Source organism: Hoplias malabaricus, chromosome 3 (genome assembly GCF_029633855.1).
Source record: "Hoplias malabaricus isolate fHopMal1 chromosome 3, fHopMal1.hap1, whole genome shotgun sequence".
In the NCBI taxonomy this organism is placed as follows: Eukaryota; Metazoa; Chordata; class Actinopteri; order Characiformes; family Erythrinidae; genus Hoplias; species Hoplias malabaricus.
Window position 1 is genome coordinate 53,421,127 of NC_089802.1, and position 17,901 is coordinate 53,439,027.

General features: G+C 40.4%; 1 protein-coding gene across 1 annotated transcript in view; it reads right to left on the reverse strand.

Annotated features, from left to right (window-relative positions):
- Positions 1–17,901, reverse strand: part of oca2 (oculocutaneous albinism II) — a 115,767-nt gene that overhangs the window by 40,329 nt on the left and 57,537 nt on the right. The window contains exons 15-17 of the mRNA XM_066666312.1: positions 13,659–13,806; positions 11,073–11,130; positions 10,663–10,771 (exon numbers count right to left, since the gene is read on the reverse strand). Coding sequence (XP_066522409.1) covers positions 10,663–10,771; positions 11,073–11,130; positions 13,659–13,806 — 315 coding nt within the window. The remainder of the gene's footprint in view (positions 1–10,662; positions 10,772–11,072; positions 11,131–13,658; positions 13,807–17,901) is intronic.

The following is a 17,901-nucleotide window of genomic DNA, read 5'->3' on the forward strand; positions in this document are numbered from 1 at the left end:
TCTACTTCCTAGGTCACATGGTTTACTCTACCCCATTCAGTGTGTTAGTAGTCTGGTTTATGTTCTCCTCCAAAAGTGTTAATCTGTCCATTGGCATTGTGTTAGCAAATATTAGAAAAGATGCAATGGATTCAATAGAACTGCCTGCAATTTTTACACTCCCAGGTGGAACTATCAATAAATAAATTGGAGAGAAATAATGAAAAAAAAAAGCATAAAAGCAACAAGAAAGTCAATCTGACAACAAAACTATCATTAGTCCAAGGATATAACGTCAGTTATCTTGCCTGAAAATCACCCCAAAACAATGCAGTTTGAGGCAAGTGTGTGATGATTTAGAGATGTCGTTTGCATCAGCCCAAATGGTGAAATGTAAGCATTCATTACTTCATTGTAGCTTGAGTTCAAAACTATAGATGCAATCTTCAGGCACCAATCCCATCTTGGCTGATAGACCACATTTGGGAAATGGGGAAAACAAATTTGATTTTTCATTGAGCTATCGCTTAATGCTTCTTCTGCATCACTCTCCCTCTTTATCTCTCTCACACACACTAACCAATCAGCCAGACTGACCCAGCTCCGCACCCAAAATCAAGAATTCCACTCATGTGCATCCTTCAATCAGCAGGCGTCGCAGCAAACAGTGCCACTCAATTAGAAACCCACTCCATTCAACCCACACCCAGCCTTATAAACACACAGCGTGTGTCCAACACACACACACACACCACACACCGATAGCTCCAAACACTAAAGCCTTCATCAACAACACACAGGACTAAGCCCAGGAGCAAACCAGAACATCCAGTCTCCAAACACCAACTAAGCCCAGTCTGGAAACTGTCATCCAGAAGTCCTCAGTCTGAGAGTGCACTCAAGGACTGTGTTTGAAGGAATATTTCACTGTGTGGCTGAATTCTGGTGCAGATATTTTCAACAACACAAGTGTTATACATTAATCCTGAAGCCCTTCATTCCAAATCACACTGTTATATGAACACTAGAATAGATTATGACCTGCTGTTTCTATAGATAAATAATTGTTCATCTTATTTACATTTAAAATAAGTTTACACAGAGACTTAAAGGATTTTTTTAAATGCCTTTGTGCGCAGGCAAGGTCACCCAGTTGAATGCCAAGTGTGGGTTAGAGTGTTATAAAGGCCACCAGAATGCTGCTATGGTTTGTGATCTAGAACTAACCATTTAATATAAGCTCCTGACCTCACTTACACTATTGTAGATGAATATCTTCAAATCTTCACAGCAATGCCCTAAATTGGGTAAAATATTTCCCGTAGAAGGAATTTACTGTATCAATCCCTATTAAGAGTATTGACTTCAGACGGTAGTTCGGGACCCATAATATACCTAGCATTACTGTTTCATTATCAACAACATCTCCAGAATTGTGTAAACACAATGAAACTAACATCAAAGATATCTGTCACACATGTTTACTGTATACAGGCAATTTAGTACCACAACCATAAAACAATTAACTTATGAGTAGGATGTTCTTACACTTTCCATTTAAAACAAACTTGTCTGGACTTCTGACAGTTTATTATACAAACAATTATGTTAACACAAGACTAGACTTAATTTATTTACAGAAAACTGACTCCAAGTTATTCCAGTAGTTCTCAAGGCAAACATAAAATGTTTCAGAAAATATCTTCCTCCAAAGAGTTTAAATAAAGCTAAACACAGAGTGAGAGACATGAGGCACATTTTCAGGAAGTGATGCTGGAAAATGTAATAGTAGGCCACTACTCTGCATTTGGAACATCCCTGAGGGATGACATGTTAATTAAAAGTGCAATATGTACAGGCTCCATTTGCACCCTGTTAAAAAACAATTTTTGCTTCCAAACTGCTTAAACACAGCCCTGAAATAACAATCAGCTCTCTCTCTCTCCATCTCTCTCAGTGCTGACTGGAAGCGTCTGACTGACAAACTGTCAAAATGACATGAATGTCTTGTTAGAATGAAATCCCATGGTATGTATCTTTCACTCTTCTCAAACCAGAACTTACAATACCCTTCCTAGAGTTACTTCAAATGTCTCTTCCAGTTTGAGATTGAGTCTCTGGATGATGGAACGATGGAAATAGAGCCTGATGTGATGTGCAGTCAGCAGCCTGGATCCCAAAGGATTCTGGGCTGGACCATTAAATGGAGGCCACAAAATGGTGGAATGTTAGCAGGAGAGAGTATGATACATCTGCTCTTTGCACCATTTACCTGTTCGGGGCAGCTGAACACAGCATGACCTCACCAGCGAAAACAGCCACAACAACAGCCCACATTACACCCTGCCATACCACAGCTGCCTGCCCCACACACTGCCCGCCAGCGGCCTTTATCATAATGACCAAACAGAAGGCTAATAATGGCCCTGAGCTTTGGAGATGACAGGAGGAGTGATGCTAAGAATAGAAACTGAGAAACACAGGAAGCTGGTTTCATGCTCATGCTAGGCTCTTATTGTGACGTGCAGTAAATTAGTATACGTGACTTGAGGATTGGTTTTGAAAAGGAATATCAGAGACCAAAAATGCTCCTGAATGAGCAAAGGACATGGCACATCATTTATTAATTCATACAGGGATTTGGCCACTCTCTCAGATGTGTTAAAAATCCATCCCGTGATAACATGCAGGACCTTTTAGCAATCACCAAGGCTATTTGCATGATAATACATGCTGCAGTCCCAGAAAAATTGAGTGTCAAATAAGAATCCTCAGGCCAAAATTATTCTCCAGATGATTCATTAAGGACAAGATATTGATGCTGACAAGGACAGCTTATTTTCAGACAGCCCTGAGAAAGCCATTCTTGTCAACATCAGTATCCCATTCATCAATATTGGCTTCAGTCTTCTGTCATGTGCTGATTACACAGGGAATATGTCTATATATATATATATATATATATATATATATATATATATATATATATATATATATATATATTCAATATTTATATTCACAGACAGTGTTTAAAAGTATGGACATCCTCCAAAATAAAGTCTTTATGCTTACTCTCTGACCTTAAAACAGGATTACTGTAGTAGAACTATGCCACATACATGTTATACCATAAACATATCTTGTGTTATGTTACGGTGTCCAGCCTTCCTTCATTTTAGTGGATGAAGGAAAAGCAGGACAATTGCCCTTTCACATGTAGGATCAAGCATTGAGGTTAATGTGTTCCTATGTGTTTTTATGCTTTGAGTGTGTGAGTGAGTGAGAGAGATAAAGAGAGAGAGAGAGAGAGAGAGAGAGAGAGAGAGAGAGAGAGAGAGAGAGAAACAGGGTGTACAGTTGCACATTTTTCTTTTGACCTCGCAAGTATAGCCCTGTTGAGATGCTAATTGCAAATCAGCATTTGAGGCAGGTGGTCAGAGAGAGAGCAGCAGCTTGAAAGCAGAAAGCAAAAGACAGAAAGAGAGAGAGACAGAGAGAGAGAGAGAGTGAGAGAGAGAGAGAGAGATAAAGTGAGCGAGAGAGAATAGAGTGAGAAAAAGCAACAGAAAACATAAAGGGCTGTAGTACGATGCAGGAAAACAAGTCTTGTTTGCTGCTTCTGCTTTCTGTGGCATCCTGACTTTTCTTTTACACAGTGTGTTTCATGCACAGCAAATGCGGTTATATTTAAAAAAAAAAACCCGTTGAACTACAGCAAAAATGTTCTTTCTGTGATGGATTCAGGTAGCTCTAGTTTATTTGGAAGAGAGAAGAAGCAGGCAGAAGAGAGCTTTTGATTTCCTCTCCACACTGCTATTCCCCATGGCATGGCAGCTATAGAAGAGGGGGTTAGGAGGAGAGGAACAAGAAGGATCAGCAGAGAGGGAGAAAGCGAGAGAGAGAAACAGAGCCAGAGAGTTCTGCAATTAAAAGCCGACTGAGGAGCTGCGAGTCATTCTGCACAGGCTCATTCATCACAGGCAAAACAACTGCGGCACGCCAGGGTTCTAGGTGAGCTGGAGACGAGGCCTGGCTCCCACTTGTTTATCTTAAAGCCAGAGCATGAGCTACGTCTCTTCCTCTAAACAGTGCGCCCACAGCCCTGCCGACCCAGCGAGCTGACGGCTGAAAAGCCCTGCTGAAATTAATCATCTGCTCATTGTTTCCCAGCTCAGGTGATGAATCGTGTCTAGACACTCTTTAGAGGAAAAGGAAGTTTATGCCTGGCCATGATGAATTACAACAGTGATATTTAATGTGCGTGTTGCTATCTTTCTGCTAAATTAGGAACAAACAAAAGAGCTAAATAAGTGGTTCCCAAACCCCGGACCTGTCCTGCACTTTATTGTATTGATTTCCCTGCAATAACACAGCCACTTCAACTCAGGAAAAATCTTCTTAATTAGCGGATTCATTTGGGGGTTTCCGAGTGGCGCAACTGTCTAAGAGCTGATTCTATCACTGGGTTAAATCCCCATTGTTGCCTTAGGCCTCTAGAGCTGCGAGTCCAAAACAAAAATAATAATTGGCCTCCCTTCCCACATTAACCAGTCTGATGCTAGGTGTAGAATGGCTCTCCTTCCACTCTCCAGTCTCCCAGCCTTATCCTAACCAATGCAGCTTTATTAAAGTACACGTAAACTGTTATATACAAGTGACAGGATTTATGATGATTTTACAAACATAAAGTGAAATTTAACCTTTACATTTAACTTATCTGTGGCAGTGAGCACACTTACACATGCACTAGGGGCAGTGAACATACAAGCACACACACCTGGAGAAGTGGGCAGCCATCCTCTCTGCCCAAGGGGGTATTTTGGGGTTTAGCTCAATGGCAGTTCAGCCCTCATCCAAGCTTGCCTCCCCATCCCTTAGGCCATGTCTGCCCGAGCCTGCGTTATTACATATAAACTCCAGACAATCAACAGATCAGGTCTGGAGATGTTCAGGAGTAGTCCTTATACACATGTAGTGCACCGCAGGAGATCTTCTGTGTCAGAAACATTTGCCCAGCTGGAAATGTTGTGGGTTAATTCTGACAGTACCCAAACAGAGACCATCTGGCATACTGAACATTTTCCTGGTGGGCCGACGTGCTATTTGGGCCAACAGTCCCAACACCTTTTTAAATTATTTATATCTGACCAGCCGATAACACCAGGAGATCAGCGGCCCGCTTGACACAGGGCTGGTCCAATCGCATTGATAAACACCAACCGCTTTCGTGTTGGTCCTGCCTGTGTAATGCATTTGGCAAAAAAGTCAACGCAAGATTTTGTTTCCTAACCACCGGCCCTTGAAACATGCTGGTCTACGTCCCATTGGTTATTTTCTTTATTGACACAGGACTGGCCCAAACATGTCATGAAACACCTCCTCCCTTTGGCTCTGTAGGATGTATATAACATTATCTGTTAGTATCTTCTGAGATGGAGAGAAAACGCAAAAGAGGTGCAGAGAAATTGCGAGAAATCAAGAAACTTGCTCTTCAAGCAAACGCTGCCAATTATGCCAAAATTACAGACATGCCACAGAAGGGCCTTCATCAGCTCCCGTGGTTGATGACAGAGGTGGTGGTGGCAACTGCGATTCTGGCAGTGGCACTCGCTGTGAACAGGAAAATGCAGAACCTGCGGTAACTGGATTGCTTTCAGAACATTTAGGCTATGTAATGAGTAGGCTAAAGCAACCCAACCCCTTGGTAAATCTGGTAAAGTGATAAAACGTCAATTAAAACATTTTGGCTAATGTTCTATGGCCAAGAGAGTTTGTACCTTAAACGCAGGTGAAATAAGCTAATAACGTCCTTATCACTAGTGGCTATTTATAAGACATTGTGTACATTGACTGGATGAGAAAATAAGCCTGGGTTAGTACTTTTAAGTCTTCCATCCTGAACTAAATAATCTTAAATCTGAGAACAATTTTTAAAACCACCATTCACCAACAATAACAGTAATTCAGCGAGCAGAATTCTAATTTCATTATTATACTATTATTGTTTGTAGCGTGAGTAGTAGGCTTGGTCAAGGCTAAGCTAATTTTTGGCCCTGGAAAAATGTGTTTTCATGTAGGTGGTTAGGGAAAATGTACAGAAATGGAAGAATTTTTTTTTTAATTATATCATTTTGTCTATTGTCCATGTTATGCCAATGTAGCCGTGTGCCTCTTTACAAGAGAATACAATAACTCTAGGCAAATTTGTAGAGCCTCCACTCACCAACATGGTTTTAAAAAGTTGCACAGTTGGTATACACATTCCAAAAGAGACCAAAAAGACAGAAAAGGTGTGTGTTATCGAATGTTTTGGGTCGGGGCTAATTTTTTGCCCCAGTCCGCCCCTGACCCAGAGTCTCTATTCAGGGCACTAGTGGGATTAAGTCAGCTCTTCCGAGTAAACCCCAGAAAAATTCTGGGTTACCATGCATTTGTGAAAGGGGCTATAATTAGCTTCAGACTTGATTAGAGCTGGGCCGTTAATGTTCTCCTCCAAGCATGTCAAGCTGTCTAATGTTGTTGCAGTGAAGACAATCTGAAAAAAAGCAGTGTCTGTCTTCATGTGATTCAGAGAACGCATGTGCTAGCATTCACCCTCCCAGTTTGGTAGAACTGCGTGATTAGGTGGAACATAACAAGTGTGTGTAAAAGGCAATGACTAAAATTCTTGAGATGCCACTGAAAGATAGATGGACCAAATGCATTTGAGTAATTGATGCATTCATTCATCTTCTTTAATCACTTCATCTTGTTCAGGGGCATGCGGGTGTGGAGCCTATACATGAAATCATTAAGCGCAAGGTAGGAACATACTCTGGACAGGCTGCCTGTCCATTACAGATGTTTGAGTAAGAGAAACAACAATATTTATGGTGAGGCTACTCTAAAATGTTCTATACCAAAGAATATTCTCAGTGTCATCTGTTACATTGGATTATTACTGCATGGCTTATCTGACTCAAGGTGCATTCACATGGACAACATCTGCTGGGAGAAGGACATTCAATTGCCCAGAAGCATATCACATGCTTCATGAATACTTCATTTTTAAACATAGGCAGATAACAGGGTGGCAAGTATCTAGCCATTACTGTGGAAGGAAGGGAAGGTGTAGACAGCCACTGACTCAGTGATTTTTTTATTGAGTCGCCAATCCACCTACCAACGTGTGTTTTTGGACTGTGGAAGGAAACCAGAAATATGGTAAAATAAGCAGTTACAGACAACGAATGAATGAATGAATACATTAATTCATTATCTGTACCCGCTTATCCAGTTCAGGTTCGCAGTGGGTCCAGAACCTACCTGGAATCATTGGGCGCAAGGCGGGAATACACCCTCGAGGGGGCGTCAGTCCTTCACAGGGCAACACACACACATTCACTCACACCTACGGACACTTTTGAGTCGCCAATCCACCTATCAACGTGTGTTTTTGGACTGTGGGAGGAATCCGGAGCACACGGAGGAAACCCACGCGGACACGGGTAGAATACACCAACTCCTCACAGACAGTCACCCAGAGCGGGAATCGGACCCACAACCTCCAGGTCCCTGGAGCTGTGTGACTGCGACACTACCTTTGTGAAGAACAAAGTTTGTTTCCAGATATTCTCCTTGATCATATGGATTTTTCTAAATCATTCAACACCACACTTGATTTAAGAAAAATAATCTACCACTAGAAGAGATTTGGAAAGGGCTAAACCAATACCTTCACAAACTGTAACTATAATAATGTTATTTGTTTTTATTCTATCATTAATGTTTTCTCTCTCTCTCTTCTCTTACTGCCCAGATAAATAGCATTTTAAATCTCATTTTTCAGGTGCTTAAAACTTTTTCCGTTCACCTTCACTCTAGGTCAGTGTATGGGTGTTTATAACCTCCTAACAGACACTTGGTCCATATGCTGATGTTTTAGAGCATCCCATTCTGTTGAGAATACTTATTGATAAAAAATTATACAAACTGTGTAAGGTTCAGTCAGCATGTTGCTGAGGTCCCCTTTTTTAAGTTTGGGAAAAAAAGAAAAAATAAGATTATTTGTACAATTCTTCTTTTTCACACAGCTCTACAGGTATCTGCTGTTGAAGTGTGCACAGTCCTGCTTCTATTGAAAAGTATGGTGTTTGCTCTTTGACACTGCAGCTTATGTCTTATGAATGTGCATTGAATCTCACTTATTATAACCTCTAAGCAATGTAAATAATAATAATAAAAAACATTTATTGATTCTGGGGCAAGTTCATGACTCTCAAACAGTTCATCGTTTCCTTTGTTTGTCATTAGATGTCAGTGACGTGGACCTAATACTCCTAGGGGTCATCTTTCTGGAGACTAGATCTGATGGAGCAGCGGAGCCCTTGGTGGCCGACCCTGAAGGCACACAACAAACGGATTGAAAAGGACAAGGACAAGCGTGGCAGAGTCTGGAGCTGCACAGTAAAGCTGAAAGGGGGTCAGGAGAGCAGTGGGGTTTAATTAGTGTCACAGCTTCAGAGAAGGAGTGAGCTGGAGATGAGTCAGCTACATTATGTGCACATACATGCCTTCGTTACCTCAGTATAATGTGTACAAGTTGCAGGAACCACTGTCTGTGTGAGGTTACGAGTTTATGTAAGGCATCAGGGATGCTGCTTATACAACAGAACATTCAGGACCATATTTACTGAGCTTTACACATGCAAACCTGATAACACCTACACAAAAATATGCCTTCACTAACAATACCTTTATTATATAAGGATAAGCTTTGCTGGAACTGCAACACAAAGTTTCACTTTATCCTGTAATAAAATTCAGTTTTAATTCTTGTGTTCAAATTACAGTAGGGCTGGCCCTGAATATTTGGCTATTTTGGATATCCGTTCGTTGGGTAGGAATTTGGTTTAGAATTTTGAGATTCTAATATATGTTCTTTTGGATAAATGTGGCGATAAAGGCAACCCTCCACTCCACATGTCACCTTGTCAACATAAAAGTCTTGAACAAAGCCTAAAACAACCTAACATGGCAAAGCTACATTTAACTTTTAGAACACCTCCATGAAGCTCTGGCTTATTCGTGTACACTCTGTGCCCTTAGTAGGGTCAGTAGGTGTACACCATGTATGCAATAGTTAGCGAACGACTCAGCATGCGGAGCCATGCTGGGAGCCGCAGTGCAGCCTTAATTTTAAAGTGGGTGCTGAGCGCTGATTCTCTGAACAATAGTGCAGAACAACAATGCTGAGAGTGTGCAGCCACAGTAACATCAGTGAGTTCAGCTGCTGATGTTAGATGATCAATTCTGGATCACACGCATCACTTCAACTCCTCTCAAAGAAGAATGACAGAGAATTAAGTTATACTACACTACTGCACAGGCCAATGCTGGGAGCTTTAAATAACCTCATGATCTCAGGCTCATGAGATGTTTCTCTCAAGTGTCAGATTCTGTTTAATACTTTTCTATGGAGATTATACAAGTTCAAACTGAACCAGTAAAGAGGGCTTACAAAGATGGGGTAGATGGTTAGAGCTTTGGTGTTGCTTTTGTGAGACCTCTGCTGTGCTTCAGTGTGTTTTCTGCTTTATTTGATTGGGATTTATTTGCTTTTACCCAATGCATAAAACTCAACTTTTTCATATTCTATTTGTGGCTATGTGAACACATGATCTTGAAAACTAACAACTGCAGAAAATAATTATGACTAGCTTAAATAATTGAAATCAGCTCAAATAATGGTGATTGGGCAATTATGCAATACTTGTGACAGGCCTCCTAGTGAGCATATAATTTACATGCCATTAAGCTTGATCAAACTAAGTCACTTCAGACAATGCCTGGAACAAAGTAAGGGCCATGGAGCAACAGGAAAATGTGAGACCGAAATAAAACAGCCATCTTCTGCTGTTGGAGCCAAATATATTTGAAAGTCTTATTGTTGCTGAAGCAACCCCATTATCATGGCAATGCACCATTTTATTTGCAGGCTTTTGTTGTGGTTTAGGCCCAGCTGCAAATAATTACATTGTCAGCAGATGGCTTCATACATGCACAAATTAGCTCCTATGCTAATATGGCTAACATCATTAGCATAACTCTCTATTTTGAAGCACTAGGGCTTATCATCAAAGGAACAGAGCAACAATATTGTACCTCCCCCAGAAAGAACATAAAATTAATACATATAAATGTGTCTGATGTGTCAGGAAGCAACAGGGTTTTTACATGTGAACTTCTTTTTTTTTATCTTTGCAGGCCAGTTATTTGGGGTAAATACAAATATAAGAAAAACGAGTCATTTATAACTGCAAAGAAGGAAGGCTATAATGAATTCAAAAACTATTGCAGAATACTTTTAAAACCACTGTCATTAAACATAGCTATACTTTAAAATGCATCCAATCCGAGTTTAATGTGACAGGCTTATTCTATGAATGCACTTGTGCTTAAAGAAGCAATAATTTCCTACAATGATTCTTCTTCATGTGATGAAATAGCCATTACACTGACACCTAGTGGCATGGATCTTTCCCTGCAGGCTCAAAACCTATATTATATGAATTATATTTAATGACATTTTAAACATATAAAATATCCCAATTTTAATCATATCTTAATTTTAGAATCAAAACTACAACACACTTGAAAATATGTGCAATGTTACAATTTTACAACTTTTCCACTGTCTCTCACCCAGCTCCAAATGAATTCCAGGAACAAAGGAGTTGAGGAAGAACATGAAGATGACTATGGCCAGAACTGACACACATTTCACTAGCAGGATCTTGTCTGTTATGCTGTGCTGTAAATAAAAAAAGAAGGAGAGAATCAGAGATGGAAAAAAAAGATAGAGGCCCCACTCTGACATCAATTATGTCCTCTGAACGGTAGCTACGGCAGAATCAGAGAAATTAGTCCTCCTCTCTTCATTATGACGATAACATCAGAACAGGAATGGAACTGTCAAGAGGGGTTACTCAAGAAAACGTGTGGAGTTTTCATGAGCGTAGGAGAATGTGTGGGAAGGAAGATTAGTGTACATAAGAATACTTCTGTTCAATTTCATCTAAACAAGACTTTTTAATGATGATTTCAGTTGTTACCTTTTTTTGAAGCTCTTGAATATTTTGCTCCCAGTTTTTATCCTCCTGGGATATTTGCCTGGAACAAAGAATACAATTCTTAATGGTACATCCATAACAAAGTCAGAATATAAACATACAGATGAATTTTATAATTATGTTTTTTTATCAAGGCATCATAATGCATTTAGGTTTATGTCAACAGGTGCTTTAGTAGTTTTTCTGCTTTTTCGTCCAATGTTAGGCTGCCAATCAGAGATTTTGTTAGAATGGAGCGAGACTACAACAAATGTACTAGAATGAGTCCCACTCTAATCATGTTACATAGTTTAATATAGCATTTGGAGTCTTGCCCAAGGATTGTATACATACAAATGTATGTGTGTTCTATAGAAATAATAACAGCACACTTCTGATCTGGTGGTGTGTATGTAACACTTCTCCCATTCATTGGTCAGATTTACCAACCAGATGAGCATATCATGCTGTACCCTGGGTACTCCCAACACTGTACTAACTACCTGATTACTATCTGAATAAGAGTGTCTAGCAAGTGTTATAAAATTAATGTAACAAGCACTATATATTGGCAGCCTAGTGATAAATAAAATTCTAAAATGTTAACATAATACATTGCTTTAACATTCTGTTTTAATATCTATATTTTTAAGGACTTCACCATTCTCTCACCGATTTGTGTCAGGAGAAATTCTTTACTTTCCTACTCCCTTAAGTGCAAGAACTCTTGACATTAGTGACGGAGCATCTAATTGACCTGCCATTAAACTGGCCAAGTTAATGGTGTGAAATTTGAGACTGAAATTGATTTGCTCATAACTCTCTTATGGTACTTTAAGGTCAATTATCTCAGAACTACATTTCTGTTTCCTAGCCATGCCCTGTCACTGTGAAAATGCCCATTCGACTACAATAGACAGATGGCATCATAATCTCCCACTAAGCCTTGATGGCCTACGCTGAACTTCTAAAGTTGATCATTAGCAGTCACGTTGACAATTATTAGATATATTGCTTTTGTTGATTTGGACCATATGTGCAGCTCATATACCCCATGATATGCTGGACTCAAAGAAGCATCTGTTATCATGAAAAAATAGCAGGACCACCACTAAATTACCCCTCCTCATGATTACAATTACAGGCCTCGTTGTGGAGTACACTGAGCCAGTGTGCTTCATAATAACCCTCTGTGCTTCACACACATTATCCAGCTTTTTTTAACTCATTACTGAGGGCTTGGATTGGAGGAGCATGATTAGACATGACTTGTGCCTCGCTGTGTAGGTGAATGAGTGAGGCGTCCAGGGGAGGTTCTGAGTGACCCGCTGGCCGTGTGGGCTCCTGCCTGAACAACACTGCTTTAACTGCTTTTCATTGCTTGCCGGTGAATTATGAATAAGTAAATAAAATTATTTTTATGCAGTCATTCATTACAGAGAAATAATTGCTAGTGGGGCGGCACGGTGGCGCAGCAGGTAGTGTCGCAGTCACACAGCTCCAGGGACCTGGAGGTTGTGGGTTCGATTCCCGCTGTCTGTGAGGAGTTGGTGTGTTCTCCCCGTGTCCGTGTGGGTTTCCTCTGGGTGCTCCGGTTTCCTCCCACAGTCCAAAAACACACGTTTGTAGGTGGATTGGAGACTCAAAAGTGTCCGTAGGTGTGAGTGAATGTGTGACTGTGTGTGTTGCCCTCTGAAGGACTGGCGCCCCCTCCAGGGTGTATTCCTGCCTTGTGCCCAATGATTCCAGGTAGGCTCTGGACCCACCGTGACCCTGAAAAGCGGTTACAGATAACGAATGAATGAATAATTGCAAGTGTACATGCCAATAAAGGGCCCTCGGGCTTCATGAAATTCTGAGAAGGCCTGAAGATTTCTGTGAAATGCATGCTTGTATTTTCAGTTCATTTTTGATTTAATATAATTATCATGCTATTTCAATTTGTGCTCCATGCTCTTATTTAATTGTTAAGTTGTGCGTGGAAATAAAAGGGTTACTTTCTTGATGTGCCAATGGAAAATGATCTAGACAGGTATGGCAGAGTTAGCCCTCTCAGTAGTCAGGACAGAAGGCATAACATGTCAGATTAACCACAACATATTTAGGAATTGTCCAAAAAATCTATGGTTGGGAAGATAATTCTAATATATAATAATGATAATAATAATAATGACAATAATAACCTTGGAATGGATTAAACAGCAAAGATGATGATAATGTTAATAAAAAAATAAATAAATAAATAATCAACATTTTGAATGTAGAATAAAGACTGGGATTTCTGTAATTATTGTTTGAGCAGTACATTGCATCAACAAAATGGCAAATTTACAAGAGAAGACTACAAAAACATTATGACATTTAACAAGGCCTTATTACTTAATATATTAGGTCATTATCTACAGGTCATTTCGTTTTGATATGCTGAAAAGTGTGTTATATTTTAAAATGTGTGGGTTAAAAAAAAGAAATATGCTTTATTCAGACAGAAAGTATAAACTGACTGAAACTGATATTTTTATAGTACACAAACAGCACACAAAGACTGGGAAGAGAAATGAACTCTTGACTCCAGTTGGGGTGCCTTACCTCTGGAAGGTTCTGAGTTTCTTCCTGAGGAGACTCTCCAGGTTGAGAACCTTCTGCATGAGGAGACACTTGACGGCGGTTTCCTCGCGGCTGGCTGGGTTAATCCGATGTGCAGTCTGTCTCCACACCAGAATCTCATGCTTCAGCTCTGTACATGGGCACAAAGCAGGACAAGCGAGTCAACAGAAAACAAAAGAAGAGAATGTGGACCTGCTCATCCATGAGTAAAACAGGTAGAGTCCTCTCAGATCAAAGGGATATAAAGCACACAGTGTATAAAGCCACAGCTTGTGTATATATCCCTCTGGGACAGAGCAAAGTGCCTATTTCGTCAACACTTTGTAGACTTCACATGATATCATTTTATTTTGTAGCTCAGTAAAAAAGTCCCCCAGTGAAGATTCTGATTCACTTATAATGTTACACACTTCTCTCACAACATTCAATGAGCTTTTATCCTGCAGATGAAAATGGATAATGGTTTACATATGAGCCTCCCTCATCTTCTGAACTATACGAGATATATTTATTTTCTAGCTCAGATTGAATGGAGCAGCTGGGGGCAGCTGGTAATAAAAATCTGAACACCATGAGCATGCACCATCTTCACTACAGCAAACACAGAGGATTTTGGTGGGTAAAAGGCATGTCCAATCATTAGCATCTGACTAGGATCCCCTGGACGAATCTAATTCTGCTTGCTGGAGCTGTGTGTCATTATTTTACCTTGATTATTATGATATGATATTTCTGGTCTGGCATATTTTCAAGCCCAGTGCTCACGCATTGACCAAAATATGTTGGTCATTTTTGGGGGAAATAAATAAATAGAAAGCCTGAAGCTAATTTCTAGAAAATCACAATCACAATACTGATCAGAAAACTACTTCCAGCGTGACTCCCCAGTTGTGCTTCTTTGTATGGGTTGCTAGGCACCTCTAATAGAGCTAATTGAACCAGGAGAAAGCATGCTGTTCACCAATCAACACAATTACTTATGGTGGCAGGGGCTTGAGGAACAACGTGGGCCTGGAGCTTGTGGCCACTGAGGTAAAAGCAGCAGGGTTAAAGCCACGGGAGCTTACACTGCCTCATCTCCTGGCTTTATGGATCTGAGATTGGAACAGCATTGAGCAGCCACCAGCACGGAGCATGGTGGCCTTCCGCTCAGGAGCCGTCAGTGGCCTGGAGAAAAAGCAAAACGGATTGGTGAGGCATTTGCCTCCTGCCGTCCAGAATCATTGGACTCTGCCTCTCCAATATATAAGCCAGCACTGTCTGATTGTGTTTGCCCTGAAACCCAATAACCTCTTACAGGCTGGACAGAATGGGGCTCTGAGGATGAAGCTGCCTGCTGCTTTTTAGGTGCTCCTGGCACAAAGGAAAAAGAATAGAAGCAGTAGGCTAAGGCTTACAGCATGGTAAAGCACTGATAAGACTTGTCCTCCTGCCTTCTGAAAGCAGATTCAGTTCCTTCCTTTTTTATTTGCATGCATCAGGTCCTATTTAAACTGTAAACAAGTGGAACGAAGCATGTCGATGAATTAAATTAAAGCGCTAGGTGTGGCGAATTCACTCAAGGATGTCCAGGGCACTTCACAATCTCTGCAGTGCAGTTTGTATGAGAGCAGATGAAGTGAAATATACACTGACACAATGAGTGATCTTTGCTACATTAAGGCACACACACTGCTGGCTACACAGTGTGTACAATCTGTAAAGTAGTGTCAATAGAATGGGATGATCTGGAAAAGCTGCACCATGTTCAGTGGCAAGTATCAGCTAGAAGGGTATAAAGCCATCAAGTACTGGGCTATGGAACTGTATTCTCTGAAAGGGAGACCTACATCCAGATTTAAATATTCATATTAATACCCTAATGTTTATGAGGATGAATGCAATTAAATACTCAAAGTAACGTTTATTGTTGCTGTGTTTAAATTTAACATTTATACAGCAAATATCTGTTATTGTCCATCTATTATGCCTCCTGTTCAAATAAAATAATTTGCATCCAATAGACACAAACTTTTTTTTTTTTGGGCCCGGATACCCCCCACCCCCAAGAAATACAATCCAAATGCACCACCCTTGAAATATAGACAAAGTAGTCATTTCCAGTTGAGTAAAAATTATCAGCAAGAATTTCAGAGTAGTCCAAGGAAAGAAGTGTAAGTGGAATGTTGTTTTTTTTCTTCTTCTCCCTGTTATTTCTTCAATTCTGGTTACTTGCTGAGGCCTCCCAACTAGGTCCAATGACCTGAGGTGTTATTGATACCTTCTCCTAAAAGAGGTCTTTGTACAATGTACTCTCTCACTAATGAACAGCATAAGAAAGACATCTCTCAACTTCACATTCTCACCATTAGCAGCCCAAAACAATCCAGCCTTGAGGGTCCTTTCTAATTACTGCCTATAAACCACTCTCATTTCAAGTGCCTATCAGCAGGGCACTAATGATACAATCCACAGTGTCTGACTAACGCTGAAATACACACGCATGTAATTTCACGTAATTGAAATGATGGTTAAAATGAATTGGCTTGAATTGCCAATGAATGGCTTGAATTGACACACTGCCCACCAGTGTGTGGCAACTCTCAGTGCCATAGAAAATCAGCAGAATGCTTTCAGGTGGGGCCTGGGTGCGCATCAATGGCAAGACTCCTGATGGGTTTTCAGGGGAGAATGTTCTATGAAACACTAGCTGCCTGTAAAGAGGGTTATTGAAGAACAGTTTTCATGTGGATAGGCTGTTATGCTCATTCCACTGTAATACTCTCAGGCGTGCTGAGGGGAGGGGGCTCAGGTGTCGAGGCACATGGAAGACAGGACAGGGAAGTACATCCAGGACTAAGCATCTCTTGGAAGGATGGCTGCTGACTCAAAAACCACCTGGCTCTGGGGAGGAGTCTCAGTGGTGGGGTTTAGGATTAAATCCCAGCAGCCCCATATCCCACCTGAGGGTGAATTCTGCTGAATTCTGCTTTTTGACAACAACCTTTAACTACTCTTTAAATTAAAATAGACTTGTATTGATGTATAAAGCCCTTCTGCATTGAGTTGTAAAGCAGTAGAATTGTGTCATCTAGAGCAGCGGTCCCCAACTACCGGGTCGCGACCCGGTACCGGGCCGTGGGCCATTAGGTACCGGGCCGCACAGAACGTTTGATTTTTTTTTTTAATTGATTATAAGTCTAAATGTTGATGTTTTATTTTGAAAACATATTTTGACTTCTGTGCGGAATGACGCACACGCGTAACCCACGGACCCACTCGCCCAAAACGCATTAAAAGCCCTGCTTCCATTTCCAACCACCTATCCTTGTGAAGCAGGATTTTCTGCAGTGACCGCAACCAAAACGAAACTACGGAACAGACTGAACGTACGGAACACACTTCGGATGTCACTGTCTCCCATTATTCTGAGATGGGACCGGCTCGTTGCAGAGAAACAAGCTCAGGGCTCTCACTAATTGATATTATTATTATTTGATTGACGTGTTCACCCTTTTTTAGAGAAATGACCAGCATTGTCACTTGAATCGAGTTTAGTTTTTTATAATAATTATTTCTTATTAGAAAGGATTTTTGTTCTAAAATAATTATTTTCATTTACAGAGATGCTGTTGATTATTAATTTATGAACAAAAGGTTGTTTATTGTCTGTTGATGTTTGCATTTGACATAAGACCACTGAGGATGATTTATTATTTGATTACGTCATTAATGATTATCGAGCAAGGCCTGAGCATATGAAGGCCGGTCCATGAAAAAATTTTCTTTGATGAAACCGGTCAAAGTGCTCAAAGGGGTTGTAGCCCTACACTATATATGTCCTCATATGTATTACATAATACTCTTTTGATTTGGCTTTACTTGAAAAATCAATAAGTCACTCATTACGCTTCAGAATGAAAGGTGCACTGTGTGTAATGACCCCACTTGCTTTCTTATAAAACTGAAGAAAAGGGCTGGAAGTTCACTGACCCTTCCATGACACTGCTATGGATTAAACAGTCAATAGTCAGTGATCTGGAGAAACGTGTTCTGACACTCAATGGTTTCACAGTTTCATTTCAGCTATCACTACTGTAAACAATGAAAACCCACCAGGAGGCACTAGTTACATTCTTAGTATCTACTCTTAGTTAATAATGGAGTTGAAGACTGGGGTGTCCTTAATAGGAAAGGAATACTTTTTCAAACATAAAAAATCTCCCAGTTTTTTAATGTTTTGAGT